Source organism: Schistocerca piceifrons, chromosome 1 (genome assembly GCF_021461385.2).
Source record: "Schistocerca piceifrons isolate TAMUIC-IGC-003096 chromosome 1, iqSchPice1.1, whole genome shotgun sequence".
In the NCBI taxonomy this organism is placed as follows: domain Eukaryota; kingdom Metazoa; phylum Arthropoda; class Insecta; order Orthoptera; family Acrididae; genus Schistocerca; species Schistocerca piceifrons.
In genome coordinates this window covers 170,473,118-170,490,256 of record NC_060138.1, presented here as the reverse complement: position 1 = coordinate 170,490,256, position 17,139 = coordinate 170,473,118, and the positions used below count along the sequence as shown (strand labels likewise).

The window sequence follows — 17,139 nt, the reverse complement described above, 5'->3', positions numbered from 1 at the left end:
TACATAGTAGTTAAGTTGGCTCTTAAGTTGGCTTTTGTTCCATGATTAGTGGTGCCGCTATTTGTGGGACGACTGCTGATGTTCTCATTGTATATAACATTTTGCTAGTTGCACTTGCAGAGTGCAGCCAGAATCCTCAGGTACTCACACTCATTTTTACAGGGAGCTGCATTGCTAGTTTTCGTTTTTATGCTAATATCGCTTTATGCAATTTGAAGGCTGTTCATGTTTTGTGTAGGGGACCCGCAAAAAATGATTCCATAGCAAAATATGGAGTCCATAGAGGAATAGTTTGTAACAATAAGGCATTGTTTGTTACACACTAATGAGACTCTAAGTGAAAAGTGTGGTGTCACCGCCAGACACCACACTTGCTAGGTGGTAGCCTTTAAATCGGCCGCGGTCCGGTAGTATACGTCGGACCCGCGTGTCGCCACTGTCAGTGATTGCAGACCGAGCGCCGCCACACGGCAGTTCTAGAGAGACGTCCTAGCACTCGCCCCAGTTGTACAGCCGACTTTGCTAGCGATGGTTCACTGACAAATTACGCTCTCAATTGCCGAGACGATAGTTAGCATAGCCTTCAGCTACGTCATTTGCTACGACCTAGCAAGGCGCCATTATCATTTGCTATTTATCTTGTGATGCATGTACCGGCAGACCGATGTTCACCAATTATGGATTAAAGTTAAGTATTCCAGAAGCTACGTACTTTTTTACTAGACTCAACTCCTTTAACTGTTCCAGACCTCACGCCAGCCTGCGTGAGCTTAAACGCGTGCCTTTCGGCTACCTCGTAGTGGCTTGGCTGTCTCGCCAAGTCACAACAAAAAGAATGCTCATGACTTTTCATTGCTTGTTTGTTTAGGTGTTTATGCCACTTCAGGTGGGAGTCAACATTAATTCCTGAAAATCTTATGAAATGTCTCTAAGCACTATGGAGCTTAACATCTGAGGTCATCAGTCCAGTAGACTTAGAACTACTTAAACCTATCTAACCTAAGGACATAACACACATCCATGCCCGAGGCAGGATTCTAACCTGCGACTGTAGCAGCAGCGCGGTTCCGGACTGAAGCGCCTAGAACCGCTCGGCCACAGCGGCCGGCGAAAATCTTATGAAATTTTGCATCCACATTAATGTAATTTTACAGAATCATTTCCCCTCTTTAAAAGGAAAATCATGCTGTGCTCTGTGGAAGTTTACTGCATAATAACCAATAATAAACGTTGCCTATTGTTTAATTTGCTTCTTCGCAGGAGAGCTTCTGTGAAGTTTGGAAGGCAGGAGACTAGGTACTTGCAGAACTGAAGCTGGGGCGACGGGTCGCGAGTCGTGCTTGGGTAGCTCAGTCGGTAGAGCACTTGCCCAGAAAAGGCAAAGGTCTCGAGTTGAGCCTCGGTCCCGCACACAGTTTTAATCTGCCAGGAAGTTTCATCACAAACATTCTTAGAAGTTCTCAAGAACTTTTCCTTTCACGTGTTACACATCACACAGAAATCCCCCACTAAATCTTACTCGGCTATTCGCCTTTCCTGCAATTGACTTTATGTGCTTGTTCCTTTTCACGTGTTTTCACAACGTTACACCTGGATATTAAACTGGCGTGACCAAGTCAAAACTACAATGTGTCATTCTCCTTTCGTGCAACTTTGCTCATTCCTTTTCATGCCTTTTCGCAATGTACTGCTAGATATTTAATTGATATGGGTAGGTCAAGCATTATACCATAAACTGTGTATCCGAACATTACAAATTCCTTCTATGAATTTGCATTTATCCACATTTAAAACACCCTTACTCACTGCGTAGAATAGAAATTCGCTCCGATTTACCCCAAACCCAAATGTCATGCATTGACATCACTTTCTCGTACACTGCACCGGGAGATTCGTATCAGCGCACACTCCGATGCAGGGTGAAAATCTCATTCTGGAATGTCTGTGATCTCCAGCACGTCGTATTAAGCTAGACGCCCAAGCAATTCAGAAGCGCATTGCTAGATTTCTTACACTGGATTGATCAATTAGAGAGTGTTACTAGACGTTCCGCGAAATGTCTGATCTGAAGTGTCTGGACACCCCTACGTAATGCGGAATTAACCACTAGAGGTCACGAGAGCCGGCCCGCCAGTATAAAAGGCGTGGAGTATTGTGGTACCAGTGGAGGAGTGACAGCAGAATGGGGCGGCGAAGTGAGCTCAGGGACTCCGAACGTTGACTAGTCACTGGATGTCACCTGAGTAACAAAACCATCAGGGACTTCTGAACATTTACAAAGCTCCTCAAGTCAGCTGATGATGATGGGATTGTGAACTGGGAACGCGAAGGAACAACCACAGCTAAAGAAAGACCACGTAGGCTTCATGTTCCGACGAACAGGGACCATCGAGCATTGCGGAGGGTGGTTGGGAAAAGTCGACGGAAGAAATCAAAAAATCACATCGCTCCAGCAGACCAGCCAGCACAATGACGGTTTCTTAGGGAATTGAAAAGAATGGGCTATAATAGTAGAGCAGTTCGTCGTAAACCAAGCAGTTCTTTAGTTAACGCCAAGTGAGGCTTGAGGTGGCGTAAAGAGCGGCGCTGCTGGACAGGGGATGACCGTAAAAAGTCGTTTGGATTGGTGAATCACTCTCTACCCTATGGCAATCCGATGGACGGGTTTGAGATTAGCGAATTTCTAGACGGTGAAGGACTTGAATTCGGCGAATGCTTGGAGACAGTTATGTGCCATCATGTATCAGTTAAGAACGGAGGCGGTGCGTCGTTATGATATGGTTCCCTTACTGCGTTTAAGAAAACGTCGAATGCGGGAGGATATGACTGTTTTACAACAGTATGAACTGCGTGCAGCAGAGGAACAGGTCGGAGACTATGATTGTATCAGCATGACCATACACCTGTCATAAAGCACATAAGTGAGGAAATGCTATGTGGATAACAAAATTCCTGAAATCGACTGGCCTGCTCAGAACGCAGACCTGAACCCGACGGTACACCTTTAGGTTGATTAGACTTTGCTCCAGACCTCAGCATCCAACATCACTTACCTTTTCTGATTTCGGCTAAGGAATAATGGGCTGCCATTTACCCACAGACATTGATACCTCATTGAAAGTGTCTCCAGCAGAGTTAAAGTAGTCATGAAGACGAAGCTTTTCCGATCAGGTAACGTTAATAGAAATGATTGGATAATTTCACGAAACGCAGTTGAGGAAGTTTCTGGAAGCCTTTACACGAGAACAGAAATTGCGGTCACGCTGCACTCCAAAGAGGTACGCGCTGGATGCAGCATGTGTAGCAGAAGAGGGAATTTAAATAGCAACGAAAGTACATGTACTGGCCTTTACAGGTGACATAGCACTAATCGCGGAAAATACAGAGGACCGTAAAATACAAGGGAAGTTGGATTAGAAGTAAAGGATAAAAACCAAACTCACGAGGGTAGAAAGAAATTACAGAACAAAACAACGGGAAACTCTGCAGATCGATAACCACAGGTTTGAAGTAGATGAGTTTAAATATTTGGGGGTAGTAGTAAACAACAAAAACGGCGAGAAGCAAGAAATAGACGCGACGATCAAAGCTGCATCAAGAGCATAATCAGATCAGTATTGCTATATGGGGCAGAAATATGGAGAATAGATAAATACACGCTGAAAATAAAACCTTGCGAAAGATATTTGGACCAATCTATGAGGGAGGAGAATCGCGAAGAAGAAAGAACAAGGAGCTCAGGGAGCTATACAATGAATCAGATGTAGCTGCAGAGGACTAAAATGGGCCGGCCACGTATATAGAAGAGAGCAGGAATCTTTACTGAGAGAAGTCTCAGAGAATAAATCCGAAGGACTATGACCTCTAGGCAGGCTGAAAATGAGATGGAGAGACCAGGTTGCCAAGGATCTCCAGGTACCGGGAGCAAGGAAAGAAGATGCCGAAGACAGAATACTGTGAAAGAGACTACTTGACGAGGCCAAAAACCGACTGCGGTTTGTGGAGCCAAGAGAGTAAGTCTGAATTTTCCGTCCTTCTGTTATCATTCATCTAGGAGCTACCTTGATGTTTGTCATATATTACGTTATCTCGGTTAATATCTGTAGGCCTGCTTCTATCGCTTGTCTCTTCAGATGCGTGATTTCTTTAACCGCATCTTCTACTAACTTCCACAATATCACAATGTCGTCTGAGACTGCAAAGGGGAAAGTCCGTCTCCCATTCTCACTCCGGTTTAAATCCTAAAGGCCTCTGAGAGCTTCGCTGTGAATTTATCCCTCATATTTCTTTATGTTTACGTATTTATTTCTGGCGACGAACAAATTTCTCCCAACGAGAGCCTAGTTTGATACCATCAGTGTAGAATGTTAGGCTTCATTAACGGAGCCGGACAGTGTGGCCGAGCGGTTCAAGGCGCTTCAGTCTGGAACCGCGCAACCGCTACGGTCGTAGGTTCGAATCCTGCCTCGGGCATGGATGTGTGTGCTGTCTTTAGGTTAGTTAGGTTTAAGTAGTTCTAAGTTCTAGGGGACTTATGACCACAGATGTTGAGTCCCATAGTGCTCAGAGCCATTTGAACCATTTTTTTCATTAACGGAGCCACAGCCTTACGGCTGCTTGCACCGCCTCGAAGTGTGGCGTGAAGTCCTCGAAGGTGTTCTTTAAATATTGGAAACAAATGAAAATCGGATGGGGCCAAGTCTTGGACTGTATGGAGGATGACGAGTGACAGTGAACAAAAGACATCGGATTGTTGCATATGTCGCAGCGCTCGTGTGTGGTCTGACATTGTCATACTGAAGGATTTCTCCATGTCTGGACGAACTCTTAGAAATCGAAACTCGATTACAACACGCTGTTTTTTACGCACCGACGTAGTTACGTCGCACACTGTCAACTTACACGCGCTAGCGGCAGAGGATTGCAACTTGCCACTGAAGCGGTAAATTCGACCGAGTAATATTGACACGTAATACCTCAACCGATATTGTGAACGGAATTAAAAATTCGGAGGCATATTTCAGCACGCTCTCGTGCACCATTTAGAGCGTTGCAAAGCGACCAGCGCGTTCTTGTAAGGGAGTGGCTAATATTTTGTCCGACGAGCTTGTAGAGACAGACGTCGCCTTCACAGGTACAACACGATGCTGCGCGTGCAGAAGAAGGTGGTGCTGCCGGTGCGCGCGACGGGACGCGCCCAAGGAGCGCCAGTTCCAGGGCACGTCGCCGTTTTCTCGTCGTACCCGGGAGTCATCGGCTCCGTCGACGACTTCTACGTTCTGTCCTCCGGGCTCGTCGCGGTGGAGACCACAATAGGAAACAACAACGCGTCGCTCTGGAGCTACGTGCGGCCGCGTGGACAGGTAAGACACGCACGACTGATTGAACTCCACCACTAATGGTGCGGAAGACGCGCGCAGCAATGAAAGTGGAGCCACCTGCTGTATTAGGCTGCGGTCACAATGACACACATATCGCATATCGGTAGGTTCTGCCTGCGACAGACATCGGCCGAAGACGGCCGTCTTCTCAAACCCGTACGCCACTACGTACGCGGTCACAATGTAGCCGATGTCATCGTCCGAACGCAGATATTTCGGACGACAATCGGTGAAACTCAAATCAGTTTCTTTTCTTCGGACATATCGACCTATACGAAACGAGACATGGCCTTTGAGAAACTGGTAAGTTCAGTCAGTATGTGGCATAGAAGTATGAGGCATCCTGAGGATGAAAACATTATAATCCGGACATAGTTCGGAATCTGGACTGAAATCACAGGTTTAATGGCAAGCAAAGTAGGCAAAATATTTATCGGAAATTTTAAATGTAAATTACACTACTGGCCATTAAAATTGCTACACCACGAAGATCACGTGCTACAGACGCGAAATTTGACCGACATGAAGATGCTGTGATATGCAAATGATTAGCTTTTCAGAGCATTCACACAAGGTTGGCGCCGGTGGCGACACCTACAACGTGCTGAAACGAGGAAAGTTTCTAACCGATTTCTCATACACAAACAGCAGGTGACCAGCGTTGCCTGGTGAAACGTTGTTGTGGTGCCTCGTGTAAGGAGGAGAAATGCGTACTATCACGTTTCCGACTTTGAAATAGGTCCGATTGTAGCCTGTCGCGATTGCGGTTTATCGTATCGCGACCGTACTGCTCGCGTTGGTCCAGATCCAATGACTGTTAGCAGAATATGGAATTGGTGGGTTCAGGAGGGTAATACGGAACGCCGTACTCGATCCCAACGGCCTCGTATCACTAGCAGTCGAGATGACAGGCATCTTATCCGCACGGCTGTAACAGATCGTGCAGCCGCGTCGCGATCCCTGAGTCAACAGATGGGGACATTTGCGAGACAACAACCATCTGCACGAACAGTTCGACGACGTTTGTAGCAGCATGGACTCGGAGACCATGGCTGCGGTTACCCTGCATCACAAACAGGAGCACCTGCGATGGTGTACTCAACGACGAACCTGGGTGCACGAATGGCAAAACGTCATTTTTCCGGATGAATCCAGGTTCTGTTTACAGCATCATGATGGTCGCATCCGTGTTTCGCGTCATCGCGGTGAACGCACATTAGAAGCGTGTATTCGTCATCGCCATCGTGGCGTATCACCCGGCGTGATGGTATGGGGTGCCATTGGTTGGTTACACGTCTCGGTCACCTCTTCTTCGCATTGACGGCACTTTGAACAGCGGTCGTTACATTTCAGATGTGTTACGACCCGTGGCTCTACCCTTCATTCGATCCCTGCGAAACCCTACATTTCAGCAGGATAATGCACGACCGCATGTTGCAGGTCCGGTACGGGCCTTTCTGGATACAGAAAATGTTCGACTGCTGCCGTGGCCAGCACATTCTCCGGATCTCTCACCAACTGAAAACGTCTGGTCAATGGTGGCCGAGCAACTGGCTCGCGACAATAAGCCAGTCACTACTCTTGATGAACTGTGGTATCGTGTTGAAGCTGCATGGCCAGCTGTACCTGTACACACCATCCAAGCTCTGTTTGACTCAATTTCCAGGCGTATCAAGGCTTTTAGTACGGCCATAGGTTGTTGTTGTTCTGGGTACTGATTTCTCAGGGTCTATGCACCCAAATTGCGTGAAAATGTAATCACATGTCAGTTCTAGTATAATATATTTATCCAATGAATACCCGTTTATCATCTGCATTTCTTCTTGATGTAGCAATTTCAATTGCCAGTAGTGTAGTAGTATGTGGCATCCTGAGGATGAAAATATTATAATCGGGATATAGTTCGGAATCTGGACTGAAATCACAGGTTTAATGGCAAGCAAAGTAGGTAAAAATATTTATCGAAAATTTTAGATGTTAATTATAACCTCAAAAAATAATTTGTTCAAGTGAGAAGGACGTATCTTATGCTTAAAGTCACTGCAGCGGATCTTTTTTGGGTTGTGGTAGGACGACGTTAGTTGTCTCTAAATTATTACTATATTTTCGAGTTGAACCTCTGTGGATTGCGTGGTAACAACCCATTATATTTTAGTGTCTAGTTCTTCTTCTTGTTCCAGCTTTGACTTCCTGCCAGTATCTTCTGAGTCCACCAAGAAGTGCCTGTTTATGCTCTTCGGACAAAGGTCCTCTCTGTCTTTTGGACGTTGATGGCATTATAAAATCTCGGTGGCTGTTACCAATCTTCTAAATTTGTTCATGTCAGGAATTCCCCTCTGAGGTACCAATCTGCCTAAGATCTTTTTCACATCAGGTTACCCTCCATTCAGAGGCTGTTGCACGCAACGACCGTTATTTTGATTTGTAAATAATAGATTTCAGCTATCAGTCGTCATTTGGAATTTTTATTGGAAGATCTAGATTTCAGCTAGCAACTAGCCATTCTCAATGCACTGCCCTTCGTGTACACAGTTCATTGAATGAACTGTGTACAAAGCCAGACCAACAGACATTACATGCATTGACCAAAGAAGGATAGTGCATTGAGAATGGCTGGTTGCTAGCTGAAATCTAGATCTGCCAATAAAAATTCCAAATGACGACTGATAGCTGAAATCTATTATTTACAAATCTTTTTCACATTCTTCGATCCATCTCGGCCTTGTTTTCTTAGATTGGATGAAACTCCATATTCTTTTTCTTAGTCGGTTACCGTCCAGCCTCATGAGATGAGCGTAAAATAACAGTCGTCTCTTCTTAATGGATGCTGTGATAGGTTCTGTCTTGCTGTAAAAGTCCTCATTTGCTCTCATTCGCCATTGTCCATCAGCCCACCTATTACCTAGGATTTTCCTTAATATCCCACGCTCTCTCCTTTCCAGTCACTCAACTTGACCTTGTCTATTCATGGTCAAAGTTTCGGACGCATATAAGCCCTCAGGTTTTACAACTGTATTATAACGAAATTGGAATTGTATTAATACCTTCAGCTGCTGACAGGCGTTGATATACATGAACGGGGACAAGCGAAAATGTGTGACCCGACCGGGAATCGAACCCGGGATCTCCTGCTTACATGGCAGACGCCCAATCCATCTGAGCCACCGAGGGCACAGAGGATAGCGCGACTGCAGGCACTATCTCGCGCACGCCTCCCGCGAAACCCACATTCTCACCTTGTATGTCCAAACACTACATTCGTAGTGTCCCAGCCCAGCACACTCGTTAATCGTGGAAGACATTCTTGCCAAGTCCCGTAAGAGTTCGGGGAATATGTGTGCATCCGCACAGGAGGAGGTCATGGCGTTGCCAGAACTATAGACTTATATGAATATGGTGTCTGTTCTTTCGGGCATACAGACACCATATCCATATAAGTATACTGTATTATGATGTCGGAACGTGGCCCCTATACTCAGATTTTTTTCGTTAAAGACATTCTTTGTCAGTTGGTATCCCTGGTCTAACTTCCTCATTCTGACATTAACTGCTTCTTATTTAAACCCATTCTCCTGGATCACTTCACCGACATACCTGAAATTCTTAACTCGTCCGATTTTTCCAAGATTGGTGATCTTTGTCAGGTCCATCACAGATGTCGTCATACATTTTGTCTTTTGGATAGAGATCAACGTTTTCAGCAATTTCCGACAGCCTATTAATCTTGTTGACAGCTGTAATAGGTTCTGTCTTGCTGTAAAAGTCCTCGTTTGCTCTCATTCGCCATTGTCCAAAATGGCCAGGTCATCCGCAAAGGCCAAGCAGTCAATGTACACCCCTTTGTTCTTAGAACCAAGTCTGAACCGCTCTTCATTTGCTTCTTCTTGGGCTAACAACTTTCCCCACTTCGAATGACCTCTTGCAAGACGCAGTTGAAAAGGGGTGGGGATAGTGCATCTCCTTGTCTTAGGCCCGTTCTGATTGTAAAGGGTTCTGAAATCTCACCCATAAATTTTATTTTTGCCACTGTGTTAGTAAGAATTTGTTTGATCAACTTTCTTAATGTATCATCCACCCCCAAACTCTTCCAAAATATTTATTAATGCCTCTCGGTCGATGGAGTCATACGCCTTTTGAAAATCAACAAACACGACCACGTAGTTATTTCCTCCAGTTTTTTGTACTGATGATGATCTTCAGGTTAAAGATCTGTTCAGGGCAAGAAACAACTTGATATTTCCCAATCAGTTGGTCAAGATGACCTTCTATTCTGTTCTGTATTGCTTTGGAGAGAATCTTATATGGAACACATACTAATGAGATACCCCTATAGTTATTGACATTATTTTTATCGCCTTTTTTGTTGAGGGGATGTTTCAAGCGGCTCTGAGCACTATGGGACTTAGCATCTGAGGTCAGCAGTCCCCTAGAACCTAGAACTACTGAAACCTAACTAACCTAAGGACATCACACACATCCATGCCCGAGGCAGGATTCGAACCTGCGACCGTAGCGGTAGCGCGGTTCCAGATTGAAGCCTAGAACCGCTCGGCCACGTTTAGAGGATGGATTAAAGCTGACTGCCATTCAGTTGGTATCATCCCAGTTCTCCATATTTCCTCAGCTTCAGTAGTTCCACCAATATTGAATCCTCTCCAGATGCCTTATTGTTCTTAAGGTTGTTGATTTCTTTGATCTCCTCTTTACCAGGTGGAGATGAATTGGGTACTTTGTGGATCGGGGCACATCACAGTTAAGTAGGTTTTCAAAATAATGAGACACGATCGTGCAGTTTTCTTTTTTGATCAGACCGAGCTTTCCATTTGCGCCTCTAAAACGAAGATTAGGGGCTTGGTATCCTTTCAAATTCGACTTGAAAGTCTGATAGAAGTCTGTGGCACTGTTTGTCCGGAAATCCTGATCGATCTGTTCTAACTGCTGTTTCTCATACAATCGCTTAGCCCTTCGTAAAGTTCTGGCTGCATATTTTCGAACTTCACGGAATACATAAAAATCTTCAGGTCTCCTGGTCGGGTTCCACTTTTTCCAGGCATTTGTGCTTTGGGCCATCACCTCATCACAAACCTCATTCCACCGTCTATGCTTTCTCTTTTTGGCTTTCAAGGTTGCAGTATTAGCTGCTTTCTCGATCTTGGAGGCGATCTCCGTCCGGTTATGAGATTCAAATGTCAGTTGCTGGTGGTATTGTTCCAATACGTTTTGACCGATTTTGAGCTTCGCAACTTCATATTTATGAATTGTATTTCCACATTTCATTGCCTTATTGAGAGGGATGAAATTCATTTTGATCTTGGAGAGGGAACGATCCGATTCAAACTGGGCACCTCTCTGTACTTCAACAATCATTATTTCCTTAATTGCTCTCCTAGAGGTTGATACATGATTAATCTGTTTCTCTCCACACACATTGCCTGGTGATCGCCAAGTCTTCTGTTTACTTGGCTTGTTTTTGTAAAATTTAGACATTATCTGAAGATGGCAGAATCGACACAGACTGACGAGTCTATCATTTCTGTTAGTCGTCTTGTGAGCAGGATACTTTTCAATTATTGATCTGAATTGCTGAGCGTTGAAGTCACCTAGTAGGATTTTTACGTTCTTAGATGGTATTTTCTCTGTTCTTCAAGAAGGTGCCAGAACTGTTCAACTTTCTTGGGATTACGTCTGTTGTGTTCATTGATTGGTGCATGCGCATTGATCAGGGTGTATCCTTTGTTACCACAGCTGAGGGTTAGGACAGAAAGTCTCCCAAAAGGGCTGAAGAACTCCACGATTGAGCTGACAACCTTCTTACTAACAACAAAAGCTGTGCCAAGTACAGGCATGTTCTTATCTATTTTGACTGCCCTTTTGCCTTTATAAATCCTGTAACCTTCAATGTCCATTATTATTACTGCTCATTCGCGTTCTGATGCCAGTAGTGTGGTTATTCTATTTGTGTTAGATGAGGTCTTTTGCAAATGTCGTGCATGTGTTGCCACTTCAGTATTTTAGTCTCTTATACGAAATAGTGTGTCTTTCAAATACATGCTGAGTGACAGGTCACTGAAGGGCAACCGGTGTATGTCTGCTGAAAATTCAAATAAATTCGGCAAAACGGCGTTACTTTTCAGTGCCACCACGAAATATCGAGTATGTAAAGCCGAAAACTAGTACTTGAAACACTTTCCGATAAAGGAGGCTAATTTCGAGAGGTGTGGTTCGAGCTCTATTAAAAAAACAGATACGTTAAAGGTGTAGTTCTGGCTTAAGTAAAACCAGAAGAGACACTTCGACACACGACATCTGGCGATTACATCTTTCCAATATTTAGGCCTATACCAAATTTTGAAAGTACAAGTTCAAAGTTTACGTGTGGTGTGCTGGATGCTATTTACGATTCCGTAAACACTAACTGAAAAGCTAATATTTTCAGTCTTGCACTCCAGTTACTAAGAAATGGGACACCCTTTTACTTCCTTTCTCAAATCCTCTGGGCAAATGTTAAACAACATTGAAGTTTTCAGTACTAGAAGCTGATTTTCTGAGCATACTACTAGTATTCCATTAATTTTTACCATTTTTAGAATAAAGTGAGTTGCTGTGAAACTACAAATCTGCCTTTCATTAATTGAATGATACCTGCTTACTCATACGCAAATTTTATCCATGCATCATATAATAGTAACATTATCTACTTTCGCCATGTAAATTAATCATTATGTCCTCACAACCTCATTGGCAACAACTTTATACACCGAAGTGGCACACCCTACCACTGTACAATAATAAACCGTACTCGCAACAAGGGGCTTTGGAGAGATCCTTAAGGTGATGTTATTGTAACTGCATACTTTCGTAAAACACACATATAAAATATACGAAGAAGATTAATTACGGCAGTTAGTTTCAAAAGTGGTGGCTCCTTATGACGGTAGTTCAAAAGTGGTGTCACAAGTTAAAGCGTTTTGAACTTTCGTGGCCTGGCGTTTTTGCCTTCATCTCAAATAGTCGTGCAACTTGTCTGGTAATTTCAATGACGTTCTTTTCGAGACTGATACAGCTCATTTACATGCATTCGGCGTATTTTCAATAGCTAACGCTCCAGTGCAGCACTAGTCTCAAAGCACAGAGGCGAAGCAGAAGGACGAAGGAGATCGGCCGATGTTATTTGACGACCTATGGCGACGGCGTCTGACTACCGTTTTCGGTCCCACTGTGAACGCAGCCTTAGGGGTAGAACACTCCTGTCACTACGATGGATACTAGTGTGCCGCCCTTCTAAGATAGTACAAAAAGAATGATTTTTTTTTTGTACAAATCGATTTAGTGTTTCCCGAAGTATTCGCCTAAAGGGCTCCACATATGAACGATGAATAACAGCGATTCGTCGCAAGTGATGTCGTGCAATACACGCGATTCGCCAAGCAATTTGAACCAGTATGCGAACTGCAGGTTACTTTACAGAATGGATTACATTTTTCACTGATGTCCAGGTGGATTGGTTATATTTTTCCAGTGAGTTAATAAACTTCATTTTTCATTTGTTAGTCGTCAATTTATTTTCGTTAATTTGTCTTACAGTTTAACTGCAAATATTGACACAATTTGTTTTTAAATCTCGATGTGTTGTCTGAAATATTATCAGTAGCAGCGCTACTGATTACCACAACAATAGATATAAATTGTATAGAGTTGAGTTAGGAGCTTTAGTACAACGGTATAATACATTTATTTGCCTTTAACATTTAAATTACGTCCACTTAATATTATGGTACGTCATTCTGTTTAGAAGTTAAAAACGTTAATAATGTATGTAATTATTTCATAAGTAACTCAGACTTACCAGATGGAGCCCAATGTATCGGGACTATTATGCTAATCGCGGCAAAATCGTATGTGTTACATGTCAATCAAAACAATAACTATGCTTAATAACTAGACAAACGAGTTGCAGCTAGGCACCCCTATTGCTACATATCGCATATGGTACATCACATTGCGTGGGATTTTAAAACGACCAGCGATCGATCACTGCGATCTGCGATTTGCCCACACACGTGCGATCTCTGGAAGATCGTGCGGGCGGGCCGCTGCGATCCTTCGCTCGCTATGTAGGGCCCTTCAAATATTTATTCGTATTCGCTTGCGCTCGAACTAGTAAGGGAATCATTTTCTCCTCTCTGCTGTCGACACCTCAGAAAAACTATTTGAGGTAATGAAAATCTCTGTGCGCATTGTTTTGTTTGTCACACGAAAACAGAAAGCATTCTTTAGGCGATAAATCAAGTGAATGCTTAATTCGATGTCTTTTTCCTCAAATTATCAATTATTTAATGTGCTCCGTGCAGCTGCCATTTTCATGATGAACAATAATTCGATCTGAAATTTCCCGGAAGATTAAAACCGGACAGGAACTTGAATCTGTGGCCTTTGCCTTACCGACTGAGCTACTCAAGCACGACTCAGGAGCCGGCCTCGCAGCTTTACTTCCGTCAGTACCTCGTCTCCTATCTTCCATACTTCCGCAGTGTCTTTTCTTCCAGTAGTGCAAGTCTAGCAAGGTATGCTGAAAGACTGCTATGAAGTTTGTAAGATAGGACATGAGCTAGTGCCGGAAAAGCTGTGGGGGAGGGTTGAGAGATCTGCTTGGACAGCTGAGTCAGTAGAACACTTGCCTACGAAAGGCCAAGGCCCGAGTTCGAGTCTCGGTGCGGTACACAGTTTTAATCTGCCAGTAAGTTTCAAATCGGCACATTCTCGGCTGCAGTGCGCCCTGGAAATGACTCCCCCCCCGATGTCTTCTATGACTTACGGCAAACAAGTTGTTGTGTAGCATTCAGCACGAACTGTTCTTCGATATTCTCAAATAGCGGTCGCGACATAAACAATAATCGAAAGAGACAAGCAGCTGTTGTCTTCAAAGAACTTAGCGAACGAAGCAGTTTTTGTTGCCGAGGTTCATCTTGGAGCAACCAAACAGTTGATGGCAGCTTAGTTTCGTTCTTACACGAAACATCCAATCCAGTCATATTAATGTAATCTCCTGTCAGAAGCCTGAAAAACCACTTTCTGCGGCTAGGATGTGCAGGAAGACGATCACTGGGGTTCTGTAAGGTAACGACAGGGATGTGGAGCCATGGTGACTCCAGTGCTGTGGCAGCTGCGCTAGGTTTCACGGTTGAGAATCATTGCGCTAACAGCCCTATAGAGGTGGTCCCATAGATTCTCGATTGGGTTTAAATCCAGGGACATTCGTGGCCAGGCAAGTACGGTAAATTTATACTGGTGCTATTCGAACCACGTACATACACTTTGAGCTGTGTGACACGTTGCATTTCCTGCTGGCGACATGGCCCATTGTCATTCATAAACATACCATTGTTGTTTGGGAACATGAAGTCCACGAATGGCTGCAGATGTTATCTAAGTAGCCAATGATAACCATTTCTAGTCAATAATCGGTTCACTTGGACTAGAGGACCCAGTCCATTCCATGTAAACATAGCCCACACCATTATGGAGCCACCTCCACCTTGTACAGTGCCTTCTTGACAACTTGGGTCCATAGCTTCGCGGGGTCTGCGCCACACTCGAACCCTACCACCAGCTCTTACCAACTAAAATAGGGATTCCTCTGATCAAGCCACGATTCTCCAGTCGTCTAGGATCCAACCGATGTTGGCACGAGACCAGGAGAGGCGCTACAGGCGAAATTTGGTAGAAAATCCTAAGAAATTCTGGTCGTATGTAAAGTACACAAGCGGCAAGACGCAGTCAATACCTTCGCTGCGCAGTGCCGATGGCACTGTTACCGACGACTGTGCCGCTAAAGCGGAGTTATTGAACGCAGTTTTCCGAAATTCCTTCACCAGGGAAAACGAATGGAATATTCCAGAATTTGAAACACGAATAGCTGCTAGCATGAGTTTCATAGAAGTAGATACCTTAGAGGTTGCGAAGCAACTCAAATCGCTTGATACGGGCAAGTCTTCAGGACCAGATTGTATACCGATTAGGTTCCTTTCAGATTACGCGGATACAATAGCTCCCTACTTAGCAATCAGATACAACCGCTCGCTCACCGATAGATCTGTACCTACAGATTGGAAAATTGCGCGGGTCGCACCAGTGTTTAAGGAGGGTAGTAGGAGTAATCCATCGAACTACAGACCTATATCATTGACGTCGGTTTGCAGTAGGGTTTTGGAGCATATATTGTATTCAAACATTATGAATCACCTAGAAGGGAACGATCTATTGATACGTAATCAGCATGGCTTCAGAAAACATCGTTCTTATGCAACGCAGCTAGCTCTTTATTCGCACGAAGTAATGGCCGCTATCGACAGGGGATCTCAAGTTGATTCCGTATTTCTAGATTTCCGGAAAGCTTTTGACACCGTTCCTCATAAGCGACTTCTAATCAAGCTGCAGGCCTACGGGGTATCGTCTCAGTTGTCCGACTGGATTCGTGATTTTCTGCCAGGAAGGTCGCAGTTCGTAGTAATAGACGGCAAATCGAGTAAAACTGAAGTGATATCAGGTGTTCCCCAGGGAAGCGTCCTGGGACCTCTGCTGTTCCTGATCTATATAAATGACCTGAGTGACAATCTGAGCAGTTCTCTTAGGTTGTTCGCAGATGATGCTGTAATTTACCGTCTGGTAAGGTCATCCGAAGACCAGTATCAGTTGCAAAGCGATTTAGAAAAGATTGCTGTATGGTGTGCCAGGTGGCAGTTGACGCTAAATAACGAAAAGTGTGAGGTGATCCACATGAGTTCCAAAAGAAATCCGTTGGAATTCGATTACTCGATAAATAGTACAATTCTCAAGGCTGTCAATTCAACTAAGTGCCTGGGTGTTAAAATTACGAACAGCTTCAGTTGGAAAGACCACATAGATAATATTGTGGGGAAGGCGAGCCAAAGGTTGCGTTTCATTGGCAGGACACTTGGAAGATGCAACAAGTCCACTAAAGAGACAGCTTACACTACACTCGTTCGTCCGCTGTTAGAATATTGCTGTGCGGTGTGGGATCCTTACCAGGTGGGATTGACGGAGGACATCGAAAGGGTGCAAAAAGGGCAGCTCGTTTTGTATTATCACGCAGTAGGTGAGAGATTGTGGCAGGTATGATACGCGAGTTGGGATGGAAGTCATTAAAGCAAAGACTTTTTTCGTCGCGGCGAGATCTATTTACGAAATTTCATTCACCAACTTTCTCTTCCGAATGCGAAAATATTTTGTTGAGCCCAGCCTACATAGATAGGAATGATCATCAAAATAAAATAAGAGAAATCAGAGCTCGAACAGAAAGGTTTAGGTCAGGGCCGGCCAAACGCTGCAGTGTGCAGACGTGCGGAAGTGCTGCACATGTGCGCACGTGTGCGACAGCGACATCTGTTATTAGACATGTGTCCAAAGTGAACGGCGGCGGCTCCTCTTCCCTGTTTATGTGGTACAAGCAAGAGCGCAACATACCCAATCTTGTTTACCCCTGGTGACCGTAACCTTAACAGAGAAGAGCCTAGAAATGGCAGGTACTGTGAAAAAGCAAAGGACGGGAGATCTATGTTCTCGGTCGTTTCGATCAAGCATCAGTGATGAAAACCTCGGCAATTGCTTGCGTTTGTCAATGAGCCGTGCTTTTGTGCCCGATATTAACTATATCATTTCGCATGACCAGTGATAAATGTGTTTGGATTTATTCCTTTCATAATTAAAAATTAGTGTTTACTATCTGTGCATTATTGTC

General features: G+C 44.2%; 1 protein-coding gene across 1 annotated transcript in view; it reads left to right on the top strand.

Moving 5' to 3' along the window:
* The window catches only part of LOC124802618 (putative phospholipase B-like 2), a 129,410-nt gene that overhangs the window by 78,054 nt on the left and 34,217 nt on the right, over window positions 1-17,139 (top strand). The window contains exon 5 of the mRNA XM_047263508.1: window positions 5,135-5,363. Within this exon, the coding sequence (XP_047119464.1) occupies window positions 5,135-5,363 (229 nt within the window). The remainder of the gene's footprint in view (window positions 1-5,134; window positions 5,364-17,139) is intronic.